Source organism: Corvus hawaiiensis, chromosome 21 (genome assembly GCF_020740725.1).
Source record: "Corvus hawaiiensis isolate bCorHaw1 chromosome 21, bCorHaw1.pri.cur, whole genome shotgun sequence".
Taxonomy (NCBI): domain Eukaryota; kingdom Metazoa; phylum Chordata; class Aves; order Passeriformes; family Corvidae; genus Corvus; species Corvus hawaiiensis.
In genome coordinates this window covers 11,092,203-11,114,587 of record NC_063233.1, presented here as the reverse complement: position 1 = coordinate 11,114,587, position 22,385 = coordinate 11,092,203, and the positions used below count along the sequence as shown (strand labels likewise).

Here is a 22,385-nt window from a genome sequence, read left to right as displayed (position 1 = left end):
CCTACCAAGATATTCACACCAGGTGTCATGATGTAATTGGTGCCTGAATGGATATTTGTGTCCTTTTCCTAGGCCTTCCCTACACCAAGAACTTTTGCCTCACTAACACCTCTTCGGCGTCCCTGACATTCAAGCTCTGCATTCCGGACGATGGTTCAGGGCCTGTTGTTACCTGCTATGACCAAGTGCACAACAATACTGACCCATCCTGGAGGAAGGGAATTCATTTTTATGTGGAGCCAAAGGAGTTTACAATGACTCCCAGCCAAGGGACCATCCTCCCCCAGGGACACCAGGATATTGAGGTATGGGAAGAGCCCAGCTGGTGGGGCTGAAACTTCACTGGAGTATGAGAGTGCTTTAGCTCTGCCAGCTTTGAGCATCGTGTGCGTGAGAGACCTGTGTGGATACAAAAATGCTGCTAGCAAGAATTTTCTTGCTATTTTCTAAGTCTGTGAGAGACTTTTCTCTCTCACAGAAGATAGTAGCAGAGTTCTATAAACAACAAAACACCTGCAACCTTGAGAAGCCTTGTTTATACTATAGTAGAAAAATATTTTGACAATGGATGTTTTAGGATTTTAGCTAATCATCCCCAAAGGGTGGCTGATCCCTTGTCCAATTAGACTATGAAGAAAAAAGTCTATAAAAAGGTTTGTAAAATAATTAAAGAAATCAATCTTGCTGCACAATTCCTGCCTGCTGGATTTTCTCTCCTCCTCCCTACGGCTGCGGGACACGGTAATACTTTACGGCATTAATAGACCTGCACCGATGTGAGGCCTCTGTTAGCTGGGTTACCTGGGATGCTCCTGAAGGAGCTGTTTTGTCTCCAAAATCACAAGCTGAAACCGTGTACCAGATGATCAGTACAGAAGCCGTTCTTGTGCTTTTGAGAGAGATTTCTTTAATTGAAAGTGGGCAGAGGAAGGATGAGGACAGGAGGTGGCTATTAGAGAGATGTCACTGTATAAAGCAGTTTGCTTTTCTTCCTGGTCTCATTTCTCCTCTCCTGGGGAGCAGATGAGTTGTGTTCACTGCAGGGATCTCCAGGGGAGACAGAAAAAACTCTGCAGCCATGAAGTGCCCAGCACCTGCTGGGCCACACTTTGCCCTCAATTTCTTGCTGTAAAGCTGGCCTAATTCTGTTCAAGTCAGCAGACTTCCTCTGCATTTATGTGATTGCAGTCAGATGAAAAATTGGCCCCTTAATTTGAATACAGTGGTGCATAGAGCTTTACTCTAATGTTTTAATTTAGCTGACCTATGCCCTTATAGAAGGGTGTGTTTAACAAATCCGGTATTGCCAGAAGGCTTGTGTTACTCCCAGAGACTGTGCTCTACACATGGACCAGCAGAAGAATTAAGGCAAAATCCTCCCCTTCCTTGCCATGAAACAAGAACTGGAGGACACCACACATGGGCAATGATCTTTTGTAAGGAAGAATTTACTGCTCTTCTCTTCCACCGGGTGACCCTGTGTTCCAACACCGTGATGGAATACTACCGGTATATCCTGGTGGTCATGGAGGGTGTTGGTGAGGGAGTGTTGGCACTGAACGTCATGGGCAGGTATCAGCATTTCCCTGGCCTCCCCCAGTGTCTTGGGGTGACCTTATGATGTGTATCCCATATCGCTGCCTATGCCCAGAAATTAATTCCTGTGCCTTTCTATGCCTCTAAACTGAGCCTGAGAGGGGGAAGGAAAAAAACTGAGCAAAACTTTTTCAAAGCAGTTTGCAGCTTGTTCAAGGTCACACACAGATAGCAATTTGTTTCCCAGCTGCGGCAGGGGAGGGAGGAAGCACCCGGCTTGCTGTGCCCAGGACAGTTTTTTTTTTTGGCCAGTGGTTCAGCTGCTTTGTTCTCCGGAGAGAGACTGAGAGTTGAATTTTTCCTTCCCTGGAATTTCGTATTTTCTCCCTTTTCTACTGGACTGCTTGATTGCTTTAACATCAGAGCACATCGGGAGGACTTTCCACCGGGCACAGAGGGCCTGGCCCTGGCCCAAGTCCCAGCTCCGAGGAGACCAAAGGGAGGACTCGAACACTTTCCCAGGTTTTTCCTCCACAGCGAAAGATTTTATTATTTAGCATTATTTTCCTTTCCCGTGTGTTTGGTAAATAAATAGTTTTACCTCCTTCACTTTCCTTCGAGGAAAATTTATTTTTTCCTGACCCTGGTGGGGGAGGGGTGATTGTGCCTTCTCTCAGAGGATATATTTCTAAATTTGGCCAAACCGGAACACCCAGCACACTGCCGTGCACAGGCTTTGCTGGCTGCAGCTCCCAAGGAGAAGTGTTGCTTAATGACCTTGTGTTCTGCCCAGCTGGATATGAGAACAGCAGTACTTGGAAAGCAGCCTGTGGTGAAAAGCACCCCTGCTTCCACCCCAGCATGACCCTGGGCCTTTTTCTAAAAGGAACAGGAATGATATAATTTATTGGCCTGGTTTTTGGTGCTTGAGGTGGAACAAATTTCCCGAGGGCCTCCTCTCCTTTTTCCTGCAAGAGGTGGAGTTGTGCTGTGTTGTGAGCACCCTGCAGCATTGGTTTGGGACACAGGGAGCAGCTTGCCGAGAGTCAGGGTCTGGTTCTGTTAATGAGGGCACTTGCCAGTGGGGAAGTGGCTCACAGCAAGGGTGGTGAGGGCAAGATCTTATGAAGGGAAAACAGCCCTTAATGTGGCAGGTCGGCTCTAGTTTTTCTCCTTCCCTCTGCTTCCCATTTTGAGCTTTAATGTTCTCAGGCTTAATCCAGAAGTTGTTCTTGCTGCAGCCAAATTCTATCCTGCTATGCTGCTGTGGACATCAGTTTAACGACAAGAGGGATGCAGCTCCCTCTCCCAGGCAGAGCCATCCAGTCAGTGCCTGGGCAGCAGTTTTGTCAAGCAAGTGCAAATGGGAACAGTCAGTGTAGAGACCCGTGGGGTGAAGGACCAAGGGAGCTGTAGGAGGTGGGAGAGGGTGATCACCCACTCCGTAGGGCAGGTGGTGGCTTGTGCCCTCCAAGGCTGGGGCAAGCCAGCTGACTTCTCAGGCCAGGGCAACAGCACCATGGGAGAGAAGGGAGTTATTTTTACTGAGACACTGTAGTCTTGTGTTCTTTGAGCCTTGGTGAGCACTGGTCCTTGTTGGCAAGGCTCCCCCAGAGCTCATGGATCACTGGGACTGTTACAGGAGTCCTTTCAAGCCTTCTTGGGTAAAGGAGGGGCTGAGGCAGCTGTGGGACAAGTGCTCTGCCTGGGGCACTTGGCAGCCTCTGGGTGCTGCCTCTCAGGGTTTGCCCCTCCTTGACAAGACATGTTTGAGTGGGAAGACTTTGAAGGCAATTTATCACTGTAGGGCTGTTAAATGTCGATTTGACAGTGACAGATGTGTTACGCTCCATTTCACAACCTTCAGGGGTAAACGTTCTCCATTCTCAGTATCTCTGATTCCCTTGGGGTCATCTCTTTCCCCAGATGCATCATTCCTAAGCTGAGAGCGTACCCCTACATCCTGTGCTACAATGAGTGCCATCTGAAGGAGCCGTACAAGAAGTTCCTCATTGTGAATAACAGCCACATTCCTGGCTGCTACGAGCTTATTGCCCAGGTTTGGCATCGCATCCACCTCCTCCTCTCCAATATTATTGAGGAGATTATTAGGGGAAAAAAGGGTTTGGTTTGCTGGTTTCTATTCAGTCTTAAAGATCTGCTGAGAACAAGATCCTACCTGAATGTAAACTTTAAGGTGCAGTTTAACTCCTGAGAAAGCAGTTCATGTTCTAGTCTTCAGGGTGTGGGAGATCTTAGAGGGTTGTGAAAAGCTGCTGCATCCACAGACACCAACGCCTGTGCTGGCAGCCTCCTTGCAGGATCCCTTGAGAATGCTAAACCTACAATTCTTGCATCTTGTTTGTGCCTTTCACCTTTGTCCTGGGGATTTTTAGAAGTGTGTGTGAGTTGCCATTGTGGTGGATGTTAAGGAGTTTAAAGTTTCTTCAGAGGTCCCTCTGAAGTTGCATTTGATTCTGTCCCTTCTAGAAACGCAAGGAAGATACTCCTGTGTTCTACTCCAGCTCCGAGCCCTGTGGGATTGTCCAGCCTTTCAGCGTAGCAGAGATTCCAGTTACAATCGAAGCCCAAAAATTGGGCGAGTATGACACCAGTGTCCTTATTGGCGTGTTCGAGGATGAAGGAAACCTGCTGGTGAGTGCAAGGGGAGACGTGTGCCTTTGTGCAACTCATCCTGGCAGGGTGCAAAGCGTACAGGGATTCTTCCAGAGAAAACAGGCACAGGCTGGTGTGGAGAAGAACAGAAGGGATTGGTGGCATACACAGCTCATGCCTTATAGGTGGTAATCTCAGTGTCTGACACAGCATATCGTTCATCTAAGCTGGAATCAAGGATAATTTTAGTTAATTAATCTTTAAAATGCCATTAACTTTGGAAACATCTGTTTAAAAATGTCATGTCATCTCTCTCAGCACAAAAGAGAATGTCAGAAGATTTCTGGAAACCTTGAGCTTTCTGTAAAAGAAAGGAAAGCTGGCATTTGGAAAGTAGTTGCAAGGATCCAAACAGATTAAGACATACGGAAATGATGATGCCAAATCCCCTGGATGGCACCATCACACTGGGCCAGTGTGGCACTGCATGTAAGTCAGTCAACAGGAGGGCCAGGCAGTGCAGGCTGTGGCAGGGAGCCTGAAGTTTGACTAAACAGTTGCTTTTAACTATCACGCTCCTTACTTTAAAGAGGAGGGTTTCTCCCCACTAGAATAACCAGTTGTTTAACTGTCAGCCTGGTCTTAACTACAGATTTCTTGAAAAGCTTTTACCTTTGGGCCAATAATTTGTAGTTTGAAATTTTCTCTTACCTTAATCCTTTTTAATTCAGAGGTGAATGTAGAGGGATTCCTTGTGGAACAGGGGCATATGATAGCCCAGGAGAGTTTGGGCAACCCAGGGCTGCTGCAGAAGCACCCCTGAAGGGGCCTCAGGCTGCAGATAGGCCAGAAAGACACCTGGCAACAGGCAGCCTTGAACAGCCTTGGGAAAAGTTACACGCTGGTCGGCTCCCCTGCTGCTTAGAGGCTGTCCTGTGGGAATAGGGCATGAAGCTTTGTAAAGTAGATATAAGTGAGTGTAAGTAAACAATAAAGGAAGCATGATGCTCAAATTGTATCGGTGTTCGTATCATGACTTTGGCCAGCTCCCCTGCGCTCAGAACCCTCCTCCCCCCCGCTAAAGGTGAATGTGTCTTTTTTTTTTCCCCCAAAAAGCCCAGAATTTCAGCTGGAGAGTGGTAGTTGTCCCTAAAGAAATAACTTGAGCAGGATTGAGCTGTTTAAGCTTTTTTAGCTTTCCCTGTTGTGGTTTGGTTTGGTTTTTTTTTCAAGTCTTTCTTGCCTGCTTTCTGGAACAGAGACAGGTTTTATGGAGCACTGGAACGTGGGCGGATATCTACCCAAGTCCAAGACTGATAGAATTTGTCATGATCCCAGTGCTACATTGTAATACACAAACCTTTCACCTCATCAATGAGGGTTTTGTCACTGCAGACTTCAGGATGGAGGTCGTACACCCCCTACAGGGTCCCCAAGTGCAGGATCTCAAAGACTGAGTAATAGTTTTGGGCGCAGCTTAATACAAAATACAGTAACAGGATGAATCACCCCAGAACAAACATTTTGGAGGAAAACACCAGGTCCTGTCAGCATCTCCTGGAAAATGCTACACTGCCATTATACTGCAATACACTGCTTCCACTGAATCACAGAATCCCTTGAGCAGGCAGTTCAGATGTAATTAGAAGCTTTTCAGCTCTCCCTGATTCTGCCTGGCTTCTGCTCAATGCCGCACACACTGAATTATCACATACTATAGCACAGCACCTGTTTGGTATCAGTACATCCAGAACTAGTTTCCCAAACTCTCTGGTTTCTTTAAACCATGCAGGAAGCCCAGCACAATGCATAGACAGGAAAGAAGAGCCTAGGCTGATCAGAGCTTTGAAGCCACAGACACCTTGTCCCTGTAGCAAGGGCAGCAGGACACATGTTGCAGATGAACTGCTTTCATGAGGCTGCTAGAGCCAATAAGGTTGTAAGAAATGAATATACGTGAGTGAAGATCATCTAGTGCTGTTCTGCTCAATAGAGAGACAAAACTAGAGACAAATGCTCTGGATTCACTTTCTGCTTTAGATCTTGTTCAAGCAGCTGCCTCCTGTCAGGGGCCTATTCCCTCATCTGTACGTGGGAGTGTTTCCCTGTCCTCCAGAGGATGCTGTGGTTTCTAAACATGAAAAGCATCTGCTATAAAGAAAAATCTCCTGGAAGGGTAGAAGCAAATAGAAAGGGTAATAGAGATGGATGCACCTCTAGGGCTGAAAAGTGTGAAATGCAGCAGAAGCAGGAGGAGGTCTGTGGCCACTTGAGGTTGTTTTTCCTTGTCTCCCTCTCTTGCTGGACAGGAGGTGCTACGAGTATTCAGTGATCCTTTGTTGGCATAGCAAAGTCTCCAGAAGGGAGCTGGGGAGAAATACCACTCCTTCCACCCAGTGTTCTGAAGCTCTGGGCTACACGGTGCAACAAAGTTATCAAGAATCGCTCCGTTACATAACACAACTCCCGAATGTGAGATGGGGTTAGAGGCTGGTAACACCAGGGGGGTTCCCTTGGAGTCCCTAGGGATCACTTTCTCTGCCGCTCCTTCCTCTGCCACGGGGGTCTCCTCACGCTCTTTCCCTGCCCCAGCGTGGGAGGCTGAGCCTGCTGGAGCGTGTCCATCTGTCCCAGAGTCTCTTTCAGCACCTGCGCATCCCTGCACAGCTCCTGTAGATGCTGCTATCCCCTGAATCCAGGCAGACCGGGCTGCATTTGCCTGCTGCCAGTGTGAGGGGAAGAAAGAGCAAGAGTTTGTTAGGGCTTGACCTGAAATGATGTTTTGGCACTTCTGCTTCTTCTCACAGCTTTGGCAGCATCTCTGTCCCTGCCACTCGCTGGCCCTTGGAATGCACACATGAGCCCATGTATCACTTCTGGTGAACCCAAGTGGCCGCGTCAGTTTGAAAGGGCAGCTGTTGTTTCACTGTTACCTTTCTTGGCTGGTTACAGCCCCTCCTGCCTGTATTACAGCCTGTGCTTGAAGACACAGAACTACCGTCCTGGAGAAAAGGCATCAAAAGCTTGACAAAGGCTGAAGGGAACACTCTGATTACCCCTTTTCCCAAGAGGGTTCTTTAGCTGAAGTTGCTAAACAGGACCAGACTTGACACCCCGGCATGGGTTTGTGGTTGTTTTATTTCTCGGGTCCTCAGTCCTGCATAGGACTCGGTAACCGGGTGCTGCAGAGGCTCCGGCAAGGCATCAAAGACGCCTGCCCCACACCCAAGGGTGGCGCAAGATCTCCTCCAGTGCTGGCCTGTCCGCGGGGTGCTTGGACAAACACCAGCGGATCAGATGTTGGCACTCTGGGGAGAGAAGCCAGAAAGTGACGGTCACTTGCAGAAGGCTCCTGCCCAGCTGCTCCCGGCACCCGCAGGGCCCAGGCCGTGCTGCGTGTGCTCAGAGCTGTGCCGGCCTCCCGGCTGACTCTGCCCTTTGAGGACAGTGGCACAGCAGGACATGGGCCACCTCCTTCAGCCAAGCGGGCCACACTGACCATGTCGTCATGGGCCGCCTCCTGCGGCCAGCCCTTGAAGGCAGATGGGTCTCCCGCGCAGCTGCATGAGAGCCACGCTGGGCTGCGTGGTGCCATCTGCCAAAGCCTGCCTTCTTGAGGCCGGACACCAACCTGGAGAGACCTGCTGCCAGAAGAAGAGCTGCCCCGACACGATGTCACGGTCCTGCAGGAAGGGCATGTTCCCACAGACCATGATGTACAGCAGCACGCCCAGGGACCAGATGGTCGCTGAATGGCCGTGGTAGCAGCCAAGGCAGATCCACTCGGGTGGGCTGTACATGTGTGTTCCTAGGGGACACAGGCGGTGCTGTCCAGGCACAGGCTGCTGGCTTCCAGAGCCTGGTGCCAGCCTCCTGGTGGAAGCAGGGGCTGCACCGGTTGCCACAACTTCCCCCTGAGGCCACCGGGCGTCCCCCAGCCAATTGGCCAAAGCCAGGAAACCATTCTGCAAGGCAAACAAGGCCAGTGGAGCTGCCCAAGCCCTTGCAGGCCTGCCAAGCCGAGCAGCTGGGGCCTGGCTTCGGCAGCCCCCCTCTGTGGGCAGGGCCGGCAGTCGGCTCCTTGAGCACAGCATCTGCCCCGTGCCAAAGGGCAGCCGGCAGCCAGCTGAATGCCGCACCCCACAGCCCAGGAGGGAATGGGGCCATGCAGTGCCTGGCACTGGGAGCAGGGCCCGGCCTGTGGGCTCACCGGCAAATCGCGTGAAGGCCTGCTCCTGGAGGAAGGTGCTGCAACCGAAGTCAATGAGCTTCAGGTCGCCACTCTCCGGGTCCACGAGGAGATTCTCTGGCTTGATGTCACGGTGCAGGACGCCACAGGCGGTGCAGTGCCGCACGGCCTCCAGCACCTGGCAGAAAAGCCAGCGCGCCATCTCCTCGCACAGGAACCCCTGCTCCAGCAGGAAGGCCAGGAGATCCTGCGATGGCTCCGGACGCTCCATCACCAGCAGGAAGCTGTCAGGCAGCTCAAACCAGTCGAGGAGCTGGATGATGTTGTGGCAGCCAGAGCCCACCTTCTCCATGAGCACGATCTCCATGGGAACACGGGTGCCGTCGGGCTGTGAGGAGGAGACAGTGCCTCCAGCAGGCCTGATGCTGCCCTGTGGCTCCCCTGCCCCGTGCCTGGGATGCCCCAGTGCCGCCTTGGGCAGCCTCCCTGGTGCTTGGCTTCCTCCCGCCCAGGGGATGCTTGGGGGGTGCCCCCCTGCCCGGCCCCACCACCGGTGTTCGGCATCCCCGGGCCCGCCATGCTCCGGCTCGCACGCTGAGCCCACGCCCGCTCCCCCCGCCCTGCGCCGCCTCCCGCCCTCGGGCCCCGGCCTTATCCCTGCCCGCCACGCCCCGCTCTGTCGCGGTGGCCCCGCTCACTCACCAGCTCGTACCACTGCAGGATGCTCTCCCGGGCCACGCGTTTGATGGCCACCTGCAAGCCCACGAGAGACGGGGCTGAGCTCAAGCCCTGTCCCGCCCCGCCCCTGGCCCTCCTCCCGTGCCCCGCCGTCCCGGCCACTTACCGGGCTCCCGTCTGAGAGGCGGATGCCCGAGAAAACGGTGCCGAAGCCACCGCTGCCCAGCTGCGGGCCCAGCTGGTACAGCTCCTGCAGCTTCTTCTTTTGCCCTGCGACCGAGACCGAGCCATCAGCCTTGCGCCCAGGGCCCCCCCGGCCAAGTGCCCGCGAGTGAAGCGGGCCGAGCCACCGCGGGCCACGTTGCTCTGACCTGCTTCCTGCTGCGCGCCGGGCAGCGGCCACCGCCTTGCGGCCGTCGGGCTGGCGAGCGGCAGAGCTGGGGCAGGGGAGCGCGCAGAGGCGGCTGCAGGAGCCGGAGGGCAGCGGGGCAGGGCGGCACCGTCGCTGTCCCCGGCGTCGTGGGCTGGACTCTGCTGTTGAGGACGGCCGGGGCTACAGCCCGAGGACTCGCACAGGGGGGTGTCAGGAGCAGCTGCAAACCAGGGAGGGGTTTTTTGAAGCCGTGGCATCAGAAGCACTGGAAACAGCCAGAGACTCTGCTGCTCTCAAGGGCCCTGGCCTGGCCTGGAGATGCCCCTCAAGAGCCCCGAGGGAGCCTCAGACGGCTCCTCAGAAGATCTCACCTGCTACCAGAAAGGCCTTCCTGGTAGTCGGTGGCCGTCTCGGAGCAGCTTCCTGGAGATGGAGGAACCTCCTGGGTCTCTTGAGGGTCGTCTCCGCCACCAGGCACGGGCTGTTGCCAGCTGGCACAGCCGGCACAGCGTCCTGGGAGCTGTGGGCCGCCAACTGCTGGCTCCAGCTCACTTGCTGCTCCGCCACCTGCTCCTGAGAAGGCTCCCCTGGATCGGGCTGGGCTCCCACTTGGACTTCTGGTCTTTCCCTGGCCACATCAGTTGTCAGGGTTGCGCCCGTATTGTTGAAGTCCCTGAGTCCAAGGGAGCTGGGAGACCTGTGCACAGGCTCTGCACCTTCTGCAGGCTGACAGGGCTCACTGAGCGTCTGCGGGAAATGGAGGCTGTCAGAGATAGCGGAGGCTCCTGGCAGGATGGAGGATCTCTGACAGCCTGAGCTTCTTGCCTGGATGGCGGGTCCCTCATGGTGTGCCATCCTTGCAAGGGTTGAGGCTCTCCCAGGGATGGAGAGTCTTGCTGGGAGCAGTCTCTTGAAGGGATGGAGGCTCCTGGAGGAGCTGGACGAGCCACAGCAGGGCAGGTGGCCTTGCTTCACCAGCTCCTCCAGTTCTTTCCACAACGCCTGCCACATCCCAGAGTAGAGCGGCACCCACGTCCCATTGCGAGCCCAGAGCAGCAGCATCAGTTCCTGCAGCTCCTGGGCCACTGCCACGCAGGGGCCGCAGCTGCAGGGGCTGTGCAGGGGGCTCGCGGGAGCACGTGGCCGCTTGCGAGGGGTCGCCCGAGGCCTGGAGGACCTGGGAGCCACAGGGGCTCCTCGCTTCCTCCGTGAGCCTCTGGGCTGCACCCCGGGGCGCTTGCGCCTCTTTGATGTCCGTGCCTGCCGCCTCCGTGGTTGCCAGTGGCCAACGGCCCACCAGACAGCCACAGTGGCCAGCAGCAGGACAAGCACAATCACCAGGACGCCACCGTCACACATGGCTCCGGCACGTCCCATCGCGACTGCACTGGCAGCTGCAGGTGCTGGCCTGTGTTACGTAGCGACTGCGCGGTGATGTCACAGTGCCGTGGGCCAGGACAGCCATGTGACATCCCAGCCCTGCCTCTCGCCAGCGCTCAGCCCCTTTGTGCCGTCACAGCCCTGCCTCACCCCAGCGCTCTCCAGTGCCACAGGAGGAAGAAAGGGGCTCCCTGTGGGCACTTGAGGGCCCTCTGGAGCAGAGTGGGTGGAAGATTCTTGTCTAAGTAGGACACAGGGATGAGGAGGGGAACAATGGTGGTGTCACCTCCTTGCTGGCAGAGCATGGGACATGGATTGTCCAATGGGACACTGTAAAGTCCTTGGGGAGGGCAAGCCCTGCTCAGCAACATCCAAACCATCCACGTGCTATCCACTGCATTCCCATCCTGAATCCAAATCCAACTCTGTCCCAGTTCCTGGGAAGAAAATGGATCCTATCCCATTGAAAACCAGTACATCAGCCAGTTCTTCACCCAGCACACCCTGTCCCTGCTCATCTCACATCTGGACACCTGCTCCAGAAGGATTCTGTGAGGGACAGGATCAAAACTCCTCTTAAAATCCTGAAATACAACCTGCAATGCCTTCCCATCACCCATGAGACAGGTGACGTTATGGCAGCAGGATAATCAATCAGTTAGACTGGAATTTCCCTCTGTTATCTCACGCTGCCCATGGCTGACACTGGCATTGTCCTTCCATCACTTCCCAGTAGTGCCAAGTATGACCTTCTCCACCATTTTTCCTGCTATCAAGATTAGATTAAGAGGGCTGGAGTTTCCTGGAAAGTCCAAGCCCTTGCTGTCAAGTCGCATACAGCTGGAGAGCATTGAGCTCCTTGGGCTTTCAGGAGCTTGGGTAGATGATTTAGGGGGTTCCTGCTGGGACATACTGGGATGAATCCCATCCAATGCCACAGCCTCATGGATATTGTTCTGGTCCAAGCTGTCCCCAGCAATCCCAAATGGAAGATCACTGTCCCTCGCACCACTCCGCCTCCCCCGTTGGACACCCTCCAGCACCCAGAGAAGCCGGTGGTACTTGGCAGAGCCAGGGTCTGTGGGACAAGGACACTGGCAACAGCTAAAAGCAGAGAGGATGCCCAGAGAGCCCAATTCCCACAGGATTCTGCCATCCTGAGTGGGTCAGCCTGTCCTGAGAGGATGCTTGCCATGGCTTTGGGCATTGCAGTCCTGCTGACCCTGGTGGCTGCACAGCCACGGAGGGCTGAGCTGAGTGTCAGCCACCCACGGAAAGCTGGGAGAAAGACTGCAGACAGGACATGGGATCCCAGTGCAAACACGGTGGCCACACCTGTCCTTCCAGTGGCCCCGCAACAACTGGTCTTCCAGTTGCTTCAGTGCCTGGAGGGACCCCTCAATCCCAACAAGGTGCCAAACCCCAGCGTCCTGCCATGGACCTGTCCAGGAATAGCCACCGAGAGTCCATCCATAAGCGGCTGCTCCAGAAGGTCAAAGAGGAGGCAGTGAGGAGAGCCCAGCAAGGCAGGGAGGGGAGGAGATGAGGGGCTGGGAAGGGAAAGGGAGGACCACGCACTTGGTCTCAGAGGACCAGGCACTGCAGTCTCGGCACTGCTGGCTCTCAGGGTGCCCTGGATGGGCAAGGTGGTGCCAGGTGCCATCCCACCATGTGCCCCGGCTGTCCTCTTGTCCCCACAGCCATGACCTTGGGACAGATGGCTCTGCACGTCCTTGCCCTCCTCTTCTGCCAACACAGTTCAGGGAAAATACTTCCACTACTCCACCTCAGAAAGGGCCCCAGGTGGCTCCATGCTGCTCAGGGTGCTGGAGGTGGTGGCAGAGGAGAAGTCTGAAACCTTTAGGTGAGAGCCAGAGGGGCTGTGGCAGTGGGGTTGGGCATCCCACCACCCAGCCCGAAGCCCTCTTCCTCGCAACTTCCAGACATCCTGGGGCCCCATGGTGGTCTCCATCCACGAGCTGGCTTCCAGCATGGATGACAGGACATACTGGCAGTGCCACAGTGCTGGGGACACCCTCAATGAAGATGGGTGGCCCAGGGTGGGGGAGCACCTACAGACCACCAGCTGGGGAGCACATCCAGGCCATCTTCAGCTCCTACTGATGCCACTGAAAGACACTGGGAGCCGCCATGGAGCAAGGAAGTGTCATTCCAGCATGTCCCTGGGTATCTCTGTGTGGCCCTGGGAGTGGCAGACAGTGCCACAAAGTAGGAGGTCCCTTGTATCTCCAGCTTCCAGGGCAGGGAAAACAAGGAGGTATTGTTCTTACAGTCCCACCCTGGCATAACTGGAGGGGAACCCAGTACAAGACACGAAGAGCCCCTAGGACACAGGTGGCAGGGATCCAGCAGATGACCCTGCACCAGATTGGCTTGTGGGGCCAGGGTGGAGGATTTGAGTTATAAACCTCAGGGATCAAGGGGACCCCCAGGATCCAGGGGATGGGGTGGGCAGCACAGAGCAGAGCCGATCGAAACCGTGATGGCGAAGGGATCAGTGCCATCTGCAGGGCAGAAGGACACTGGATGCGGGAGTGACCGCAGAGCCACCATTTGATGGAAATGGATTGTTAGGGGTGTCAGGGGCTGCCATCGTACCAGGGACTCACCACACTGGGGCCCTTGCTAACAGGCAGGCTGGGTGCGGACAGAGAGCAAGTCAGTTCCCTGGAACACACGGGACCTCTCAATCCACTCGCAACTTTAGGCCTAAGGGGGGAAACTGTCAAGAAGTTCTTTGATTATTCAGGGACCAATTGGGATAGAGGAGCAGGTGCATTTTATTCAACCACTATTGGTAAATGTGGGGGATAGGTTTGAAATGCATGAATTTCTGTTTGTTCCTGATTGTGATTGTAATTTACTGGGAAGGGATTTGATAGCTAAACTGGGAATGTAAATTAATATTGTGAAAGGTGATAAGGAAGCTACCACTGCTCTAACTGTCTGTCAAATGCCGGAGAAGGCCTATGCTGAAGTAAACCCAGAAGTGGGGGTAGTGCCAGGGAAATGTGGAAAATTAGATATGGAACCTCTCCAAATCACTTTGAAGCCACCAGGACAAGTGGTGTTTAAAAAGCAATACCCTCTTTCGGGAGGGAAGGAAGGGGTTACAGCCTGTTACTGAGTTCCTGCTAAAGGCAGGTCTTTTGGAGCCACGGATGTCTCCCTATAACACTGCTATCCTTCAAGGTGAGAACCTGGCAGAATTTTAAAGTGTTAAAAAGCAGATGAACTGAGGCTCCTGCCCTAGCCCTTCCAGACAGGGAAAAAGTATTTGCATTTTATGTGGATGTTGAACAGGACCATGCCAGAGGAGTTCTAGTGCAAGAACACCACGGGGCAGTACTTGAAGACCGATGGTCCATTCTTCTGAAATGTTAGACCCCTCGGCAAGGGGTGGCCCCATTGTTTGCAAAATTGTGCAGCCACGGCTTTCATGGTAACTGAGGAGGGCAGGAGGCTCTCTAACCCTTAAGCTTCACATCAAGTTAAGGCTTTGTTGACCAAAAGAGCCTCTCATGGAACAGGAGGATTTAGAATTAAGTAGGGGGGAAGAGTTTAACCCCACCTCCTGTTTAACTGGTCCCGAGGGAGGAGACCTGAAGGAAACTCATGACTGGATTCAGGTAATAGATCTCCAGATGCCGAGGAGATATTCAATTATCCCCCTTGGAATTAATGTTTGGGATTTTTCTTTTTCTGGAGCAGTAAATCAGGATGTTGATGGAGGCCTCTGGTTCTGTTCCCAACAGGGCAGCCATTTGGCGCAGCCCGTGAACATGGCGTCGGAGTCCATGGAGGTGTAGGACAGATCTTTCCCTCTCCCACTCCCCACTGCCACCAGCTCCCCCTGGGCAAGGAGGGGGCTCCCGGCTGAGCGAGGGCAGCGCGAACGTGCAGCAGCTCAAGGATCCGCTCCCTGCGCGCTTCCCGGGACAGGGCTGCCCTGGGCCTTGGCATGGACAGAGGGTCCCCCTTCTCTGCTCGGCGTGACCCTCCTGCCCCAGCCTCGCTCAGTTCGATTCATGTGCCTCCCGTGAGGGACACCCTCCACACAGATCCTGCTTCTGATTCCTTGGATCCACAGCACTGTTTTTCCTGGATTTTGGCCACGGCTTCCCCTGTGTAAAGGATAGGAATACATAGGAGGAGTGTGTTGGGCTCCCCTCCACCACTGTTAGTGGTTTCAGGCCCCCAAGAGCTCTTGTGTCTCCCTTTTTCCCAACAATATCCCTCCGTCCCCTCCTTCCCGACGCTTCCCCTCAGCAGCACCGAGCCTTTTCCCGCCCTTTTCCCCTCAGCGCTGCCCCCGCCCCCGCTCAGACCACGCCCCCTCAGCGCCGCTGAGGCTCTGGCCACGCCCCCTCCCCGCCCTCCCCTCCCTAATTAGCGCCCTTAGTTCGTCCCTCGTTAATACGTCACTAATTAGGCCCCTGGCGGCCAAGAGCAGGGGTTTGGAGGAGCTCTGTGGGACACCCTGGCTGCGTGGGGCAGGCCAGAGACGCTCAGTGTTGTCCCTCCACTCAGGGCAGGGATCCGGGGCACCGCGGCCACCCGGGGAAGATGCTCCGTTCCCAGCCCCCACCTCCACGAAAGGGAGAGGAGGAAAGCAGGGTGCCAGAGACACAGAACCCCTCAAGACTTCCCCAGCTGAGTCTTCTCTGCCCCGCCCCCTCCAGCTCCATGCCGTGTTTATAGGAGCTCAGAAAGAGGAAAAAAAAGAGAAACGAGCTCCACAGTGAATTCCTGAAAGAAAAATCCATCAATGGCCAGGAGGCTCCTGTGGCTCCTTCCTGAAAATCAGGGCTGTGGGGAACAGGGCGCAGGGTGTCCCAGGACACAGAGCTGGACACTGATCCCTCCTGGATCTCCTTGGCACCCCTGTCCCAGGAAAGAATGGTCCTGAATATCCTCCTGGAGCTGTCCCAGGAAGGTCCCTGCTCCCTGGTGCGGGATGGGAGGGGTAGAGGTGGTCCTCTCACACTCATCCCACTCATTCCCCCCTGCGCTGGCTTTGCCCCTGGGGTGTTGACCCCCCTTTTTAGGGTGTCCAGCCCTGTTCCCATGGGGAACCTTGGCAGCACCCATGGGCATAACCAACCTTTGTGGGAGGCTGGGAGCACTGGTGAGGGAGGGGGCTGTTCCTGGTGACCTGGAACTTGGCTCCTGCTGTGAGCCAGCGGCTTTCTGCCTGCTGGGCTGGGGGAACACCCTCTCTGAGCTCTGTGACAGCCCCAGCCCCACAGCCACTCCTTGCCACAGCTCCTCCCAGACAGCATCCGCTACGGACATGTCCCCCACTACCGTCCCTTGGCCAGGGGCCTTGTGGCTCATGCCAGACCCTTCTTCCTCCCCAGGGAGCCTCCTCCCAGGTAAGGGGGGAGCCCCCCACAGCCCAGGACTCTCCAGCTCAGCCCCTCTGGAGCCAGGCCGCCGTCTGAGTCCCACGTGCCCTGAGCCAAGTGGGGACTGGCGGCCGTCTTGGCCACAGCAACCACAGATAAATCGAGTTTCCAACCTCTGACAAGAGGAAAAGGGCCAGCAAAACCTCAGCTCGGGGCATGAGGAGAGCAGACTTCAGACTGCTTGGGGAACTGGTAAGCAGGGTCTCCAGGGACAATGTTTTTTCAGGTGCTGGGGTCCATCAGTGCTGGTCAATTTTGAAACATCACCTCCTAAGGGCACAGGAGCAGGCGATTCCCAAATGTCAGAAGCCAAGCAGATGAGGCAGAAGGCATCTTCTCTGGGAAAGAGGATGGAAAAGAAAGCTGTGTGCCCAGTGGAAGCAAGGTCAGCAGAAGAATACAGATGTCAGGAAAATTAATCCACAAAAACCACAGGTTTATGTCCAAACAAGAGACAGAGCAGTCCTGTTACTTTATTCGAATAAAGGTAGAGGTCATGGGCATTTCCCATGGGATCTCTCAAATTGTTAGAGGACGCAGCTTCCTTTTTCTCCTGATTTCCCAGCTGCATTTCCCTCTCTCCTTCCCCACTGGCTGAGGTACTTGAGAGGTACAGACTTCCCAAATGGCTTAATACAAACCCCCTTTCTAATGTGTACCCCCCACCCTCATTCTTTTCCTCGTGTCTCTGTTCTTTTGCTCTAAATCCAGGGATTAGCAGAGTCTTGAGTGAGTAACAGTCTGTGTCAATTAGTGGAATTCCTATGGAATTTATGGTTCCTCCCTTTGCTTCTTTCACCTATCAGTATCTGGCTTTATCTACCATCAGGCCCACAGATAGTTTGGAAAGACACCTCCTTCTCATGCCTTCCACAGAGATGTCTATTGCCACTGTAGGGAGAACTTTGGTGCAGTGAAAGCTCAGCTGGAGAGGAAGGTGGCCAGAAATGTGGGGCACAATAAAAAGAGTGTTTTAAAATATATTAATGGAAAATAACATTGTAGAAATAACATTGTCCCCTTCCAGGATGTGGATGGTCACCTCACAAACAGGAACAGGGACACAGCACAAGTGTTTAATGCATTCTTTGCCTGTGTCTTCAACACTCCTTCCTCCCTTCCCAGTGGAAAACATGCACTATACCAAGGGACACTGCAAAGTCCTTGAAGACGGCAAGCCCTGCTCAGCAGAAACCAAACCACCCCTGTTTGATCCACAGCATTCCCATCGTGAATCTGAACCCAGCGTGTGCCAGCAATTGGGAAAAAAGGAACCCTATGCCCGTCAAAACCAGAGCAGTGGGAGCACCATGAGCGCTCCTTGGGAAATCCTGACTTATTTAGAAAAGAGGCAATGCAGAAGTTGGTGAGCTGTTACAAAAAACTCTTCCTGCCCTCAACAGCCAGTTCAGGAGAGCTCCCCGGAGACACAGGAACTTCAACTCCCTTTGTCTCTGGAAGATCTTCTCAGGCACAGAGTAGTGGGTGTTTCAAGTTGGTACCGCTGCAGTGTCCTGGGAGCCATGGGCTTGACACTGGTGGCAGCAGCACTCTTCCTGATGTGCCACTTGCTGCAGGGAATGATTCACTGCAGCAGGCTGAGCTCCTGTTCTTACTGCCAGGCTTTTTCTGGCCATGTGCATCTTCAGAGATGAGCTGGTTCTCCTGATCCCTGAGGTAGGCAAAGGGCTGTGACGGCACAAAGGGGCTGAGCACTGGTGAGAGGCAGGGCTGGGATGTCACATGGCTGTCCTGGCCCACGGCACTGTGACATCACCGCGCAGTCGCTACGTAACACAGGCCAGCACCTACAGCTGCCAGTGCAGTCGCGATGGGACGTGCCGGAGCCATGTGTGACGGTGGCGTCCTGGTGATTGTGCTTGTCCTGCTGCTGGCCACTGTGGCTGTCTGGTGGGCCGTTGGCCACTGGCAACCACGGAGGCGGCAAGCACGGACATCAAAGAGGCGCAAGCGCCCCGGGGTGCAGCCCAGAGGCTCACGGAGGAAGCGAGGAGCCCCTGTGGCTCCCAGGTCCTCCAGGCCTCGGGCGACCCCTCGCAAGCGGCCACGTGCTCCCGCGAGCCCCCTGCACAGCCCCTGCAGCTGTGGCCCCTGCGTGGCAGTGGCCCAGGAGCTGCAGGAACTGATGCTGCTGCTCTGGGCTCGCAATGGGACGTGGGTGCCGCTCTACTCTGGGATGTGGCAGGCGTTGTGGAAAGAACTGGAGGAGCTGGTGAAGCAAGGCCACCTGCCCTGCTGTGGCTCGTCCAGCTCCTCCAGGAGCCTCCATCCCTTCAAGAGACTGCTCCCAGCAAGACTCTCCATCCCTGGGAGAGCCTCAACCCTTGCAAGGATGGCACACCATGAGGGACCCGCCATCCAGGCAAGAAGCTCAGGCTGTCAGAGATCCTCCATCCTGCCAGGAGCCTCCGCTATCTCTGACAGCCTCCATCTCCCGCAGACGCTCAGTGAGACCTGTCAGCCTGCAGAAGGTGCAGAGCCTGTGCACAGGTCTCCCAGCTCCCTTGGACTCAGGGACTTCAACAATATGGGCGCAACCCTGACAACTGATGTGGCCAGGGAAAGACCAGAAGTCCAAGTGGGAGCCCAGCCCGATCCAGGGGAGCCTTCTCAGGAGCAGGTGGCGGAGCAGCGAGTGAGCTGGAGCCAGCAGTTGGCGGCCCACAGCTCCCAGGACGCTGTGCCGGCTGTGCCAGCTGGCAACAGCCCGTGCCTGGTGGCGGAGACGACCCTCAAGAGACCCAGGAGGTTCCTCCATCTCCAGGAAGCTGCTCCGAGACGGCCACCGACTACCAGGAAGGCCTTTCTGGTAGCAGGTGAGATCTTCTGAGGAGCCGTCTGAGGCTCCCTCGGGGCTCTTGAGGGGCATCCCCAGGCCAGGCCAGGGCCCTTGAGAGCAGCAGAGTCTCTGGCTGTTTCCAGTGCTTCTGATGCCACGGCTTCAAAAAACCCCTCCCTGGTTTGCAGCTGCTCCTGACACCCCCCTGTGCGAGTCCTCGGGCTGTAGCCCCGGCCGTCCTCAACAGCAGAGTCCAGCCCACGACGCCGGGGACAGCGACGGTGCCGCCCTGCCCCGCTGCCCTCCGGCTCCTGCAGCCGCCTCTGCGCGTTCCCCTGCCCCAGCTCTGCCGCTCGCCAGCCCGACGGCCGCAAGGCGGTGGCCGCTGCCCGGCGCGCAGCAGGAAGCAGGTCAGAGCAACGTGGCCCGCGGTGGCTCGGCCCGCTTCACTCGCGGGCACTTGGCCGGGGGGGCCCTGGGCGCAAGGCTGATGGCTCGGTCTCGGTCGCAGGGCAAAAGAAGAAGCTGCAGGAGCTGTACCAGCTGGGCCCGCAGCTGGGCAGCGGTGGCTTCGGCACCGTTTTCTCGGGCATCCGCCTCTCAGACGGGAGCCCGGTAAGTGGCCGGGACGGCGGGGCACGGGAGGAGGGCCAGGGGCGGGGCGGGACAGGGCTTGAGCTCAGCCCCGTCTCTCGTGGGCTTGCAGGTGGCCATCAAACGCGTGGCCCGGGAGAGCGTCCTGCAGTGGTACGAGCTGGTGAGTGAGCGGGGCCACCGCGACACAGCGGGGCGTGGCGGGCAGGGATAAGGCCGGGGCCCCGGGGGCGGGAGGCGGCGCAGGGCGGGGGGAGCGGGCGTGGGCTCAGCGTGCGAGCCGGAGCATGGCGGGCCCGGGGATGCCGAACACCGGTGGTGGGGCCGGGCAGGGGGGCACCCCCCAAGCATCCCCTGGGCGGGAGGAAGCCCAAGCACCAGGGAGGCTGCCCAAGGCGGCACTGGGGCATCCCAGGCACGGGGCAGGGGAGCCACAGGGCGGCATCAGGCCTGCTGGAGGCACTGTCTCCTCCTCACAGCCCGACGGCACCCGTGTTCCCATGGAGATCGTGCTCATGGAGAAGGTGGGCTCTGGCTGCCACAACATCATCCAGCTCCTCGACTGGTTTGAGCTGCCTGACAGCTTCCTGCTGGTGATGGAGCGTCCGGAGCCATCGCAGGATCTCCTGGCCTTCCTGCTGGAGCAGGGGTTCCTGTGCGAGGAGATGGCGCGCTGGCTTTTCTGCCAGGTGCTGGAGGCCGTGCGGCACTGCACCGCCTGCGGCGTCCTGCACCGGGACATCAAGCCGGAGAATCTCCTCGTGGACCCGGCGAGTGGCGACCTGAAGCTCATTGACTTCGGTTGCGGCACCTTCCTCCAGGAGCAGGCCTTCACGCGATTTGCCGGTGAGCCCACAGGCCAGGCCCTGCTCCCAGTGCCAGGCACTGCACGGCCCCATTCCCTCCTGGGCTGTGGGGTGCGGCATTCAGCTGGCTGCCGGCTGCCCTTTGGCACGGGGCAGATGCTGTGCTCAAGGAGCCGACTGCCGGCCCTGCCCACAGAGGGGGGCTGCCGAAGCCAGGCCCCAGCTGCTCGGCTTGGCAGGCCTGCAAGGGCTTGGGCAGCTCCACTGGCCTTGTTTGCCTTGCAGAATGGTTTCCTGGCTTTGGCCAATTGGCTAGGGGACGCCCGGTGGCCTCAGGGGGGAGTTGTGGCAACCGATGCAGCCCCTGCTTCCACCAGGAGGCTGGCACCAGGCTCTGGAAGCCAGCAGCCTGTGCCTGGACAGCGCCGCCTGTGTCCCCTAGGAACACACATGTACAGCCCACCCGAGTGGATCTGCCTTGGCTGCTACCACGGCCATTCAGCGACCATCTGGTCCCTGGGCGTGCTGCTGTACATCATGGTCTGTGGGAACATGCCCTTCCTGCAGGACCGTGACATCGTGTCGGGGCAGCTCTTCTTCTGGCAGCAGGTCTCTCCAGGTTGGTGTCCGGCCTCAAGAAGGCAGGCTTTGGCAGATGGCACCACGCAGCCCAGCGTGGCTCTCATGCAGCTGCGCGGGAGACCCATCTGCCTTCAAGGGCTGGCCGCAGGAGGCGGCCCATGACGACATGGTCAGTGTGGCCCGCTTGGCTGAAGGAGGTGGCCCATGTCCTGCTGTGCCACTGTCCTCAAAGGGCAGAGTCAGCCGGGAGGCCGGCACAGCTCTGAGCACACGCAGCACGGCCTGGGCCCTGCGGGTGCCGGGAGCAGCTGGGCAGGAGCCTTCTGCAAGTGACCGTCACTTTCTGGCTTCTCTCCCCAGAGTGCCAACATCTGATCCGCTGGTGTTTGTCCAAGCACCCCGCGGACAGGCCAGCGCTGGAGGAGATCTTGCGCCACCCTTGGGTGTGGGGCAGGCGTCTTTGATGCCTTGCCGGAGCCTCTGCAGCACCCGGTTACCGAGTCCTATGCAGGACTGAGGACCCGAGAAATAAAACAACCACAAACCCATGCTGGGGTGTCAAGTCTGGTCCTGTTTAGCAACTTCAGCTAAAGAACCCTCTTGGGAAAAGGGGTAATCAGAGTGTTCCCTTCAGCCTTTGTCAAGCTTTTGATGCCTTTTCTCCAGGACGGTAGTTCTGTGTCTTCAAGCACAGGCTGTAATACAGGCAGGAGGGGCTGTAACCAGCCAAGAAAGGTAACAGTGAAACAACAGCTGCCCTTTCAAACTGACGCGGCCACTTGGGTTCACCAGAAGTGATACATGGGCTCATGTGTGCATTCCAAGGGCCAGCGAGTGGCAGGGACAGAGATGCTGCCAAAGCTGTGAGAAGAAGCAGAAGTGCCAAAACATCATTTCAGGTCAAGCCCTAACAAACTCTTGCTCTTTCTTCCCCTCACACTGGCAGCAGGCAAATGCAGCCCGGTCTGCCTGGATTCAGGGGATAGCAGCATCTACAGGAGCTGTGCAGGGATGCGCAGGTGCTGAAAGAGACTCTGGGACAGATGGACACACTCCAGCAGGCTCAGCCTCCCACGCTGGGGCAGGGAAAGAGCGTGAGGAGACCCCCGTGGCAGAGGAAGGAGCGGCAGAGAAAGTGATCCCTAGGGACTCCAAGGGAACCCCCCTGGTGTTACCAGCCTCTAACCCCATCTCACATTCGGGAGTTGTGTTATGTAACGGAGCGATTCTTGATAACTTTGTTGCACCGTGTAGCCCAGAGCTTCAGAACACTGGGTGGAAGGAGTGGTATTTCTCCCCAGCTCCCTTCTGGAGACTTTGCTGCGCCAACAAAGGATCACTGAATGCTCGTAGCACCTCCTGTCCAGCAAGGGAGGGTTCTCCCTGCACTTGTGCACCCCAA

At 56.3% G+C, this 22,385-nt stretch overlaps 2 protein-coding genes across 2 annotated transcripts; one reads left to right on the top strand and one right to left on the bottom strand.

The window, feature by feature from the left end:
- Positions 1–7,272: 7,272 nt before the first annotated feature.
- On the bottom strand, positions 7,273–10,769 carry LOC125336878 (serine/threonine-protein kinase pim-2-like). The gene is made up of 8 exons (XM_048325989.1): positions 10,368–10,769; positions 9,764–10,139; positions 9,391–9,612; positions 9,186–9,289; positions 9,044–9,094; positions 8,363–8,729; positions 7,784–7,960; positions 7,273–7,460 (listed from the first exon to the last, which is right to left on the bottom strand). The coding sequence occupies exons 1-8, from the start codon at positions 10,767–10,769 to the stop codon at positions 7,357–7,359; spliced, it is 1,803 nt and encodes a 600-aa protein (XP_048181946.1). The 3' UTR covers positions 7,273–7,356.
- An 8,572-nt stretch (positions 10,770–19,341) lies between these two features.
- On the top strand, positions 19,342–21,531 carry LOC125336877 (serine/threonine-protein kinase pim-1-like; the record flags this gene model as incomplete). The annotated part of the gene is made up of 6 exons (XM_048325988.1): positions 19,342–19,411; positions 19,513–19,616; positions 19,708–19,758; positions 20,075–20,441; positions 20,844–21,020; positions 21,344–21,531. Coding segments are annotated over 6 exons (873 nt in total), but the record flags the coding sequence as incomplete, so codon positions are not given.
- Positions 21,532–22,385: the final 854 nt, after the last annotated feature.

Coding starts and splice junctions, on each gene's coding strand:
- LOC125336878 (XM_048325989.1), bottom strand. CDS start 10,769: ATGGGACGTGCCGGAGCCATGTGTGACGGTGGCGTCCTGGTGATTGTG. Junction 9,290..9,390: donor CGGCGCGCAGCAGGAAGCAG/GTCAGAGCAACG, acceptor TCTCGGTCGCAG/GGCAAAAGAAGAAGCTGCAG. Junction 8,730..9,043: donor TCCTGCAGTGGTACGAGCTG/GTGAGTGAGCGG, acceptor TCCTCCTCACAG/CCCGACGGCACCCGTGTTCC.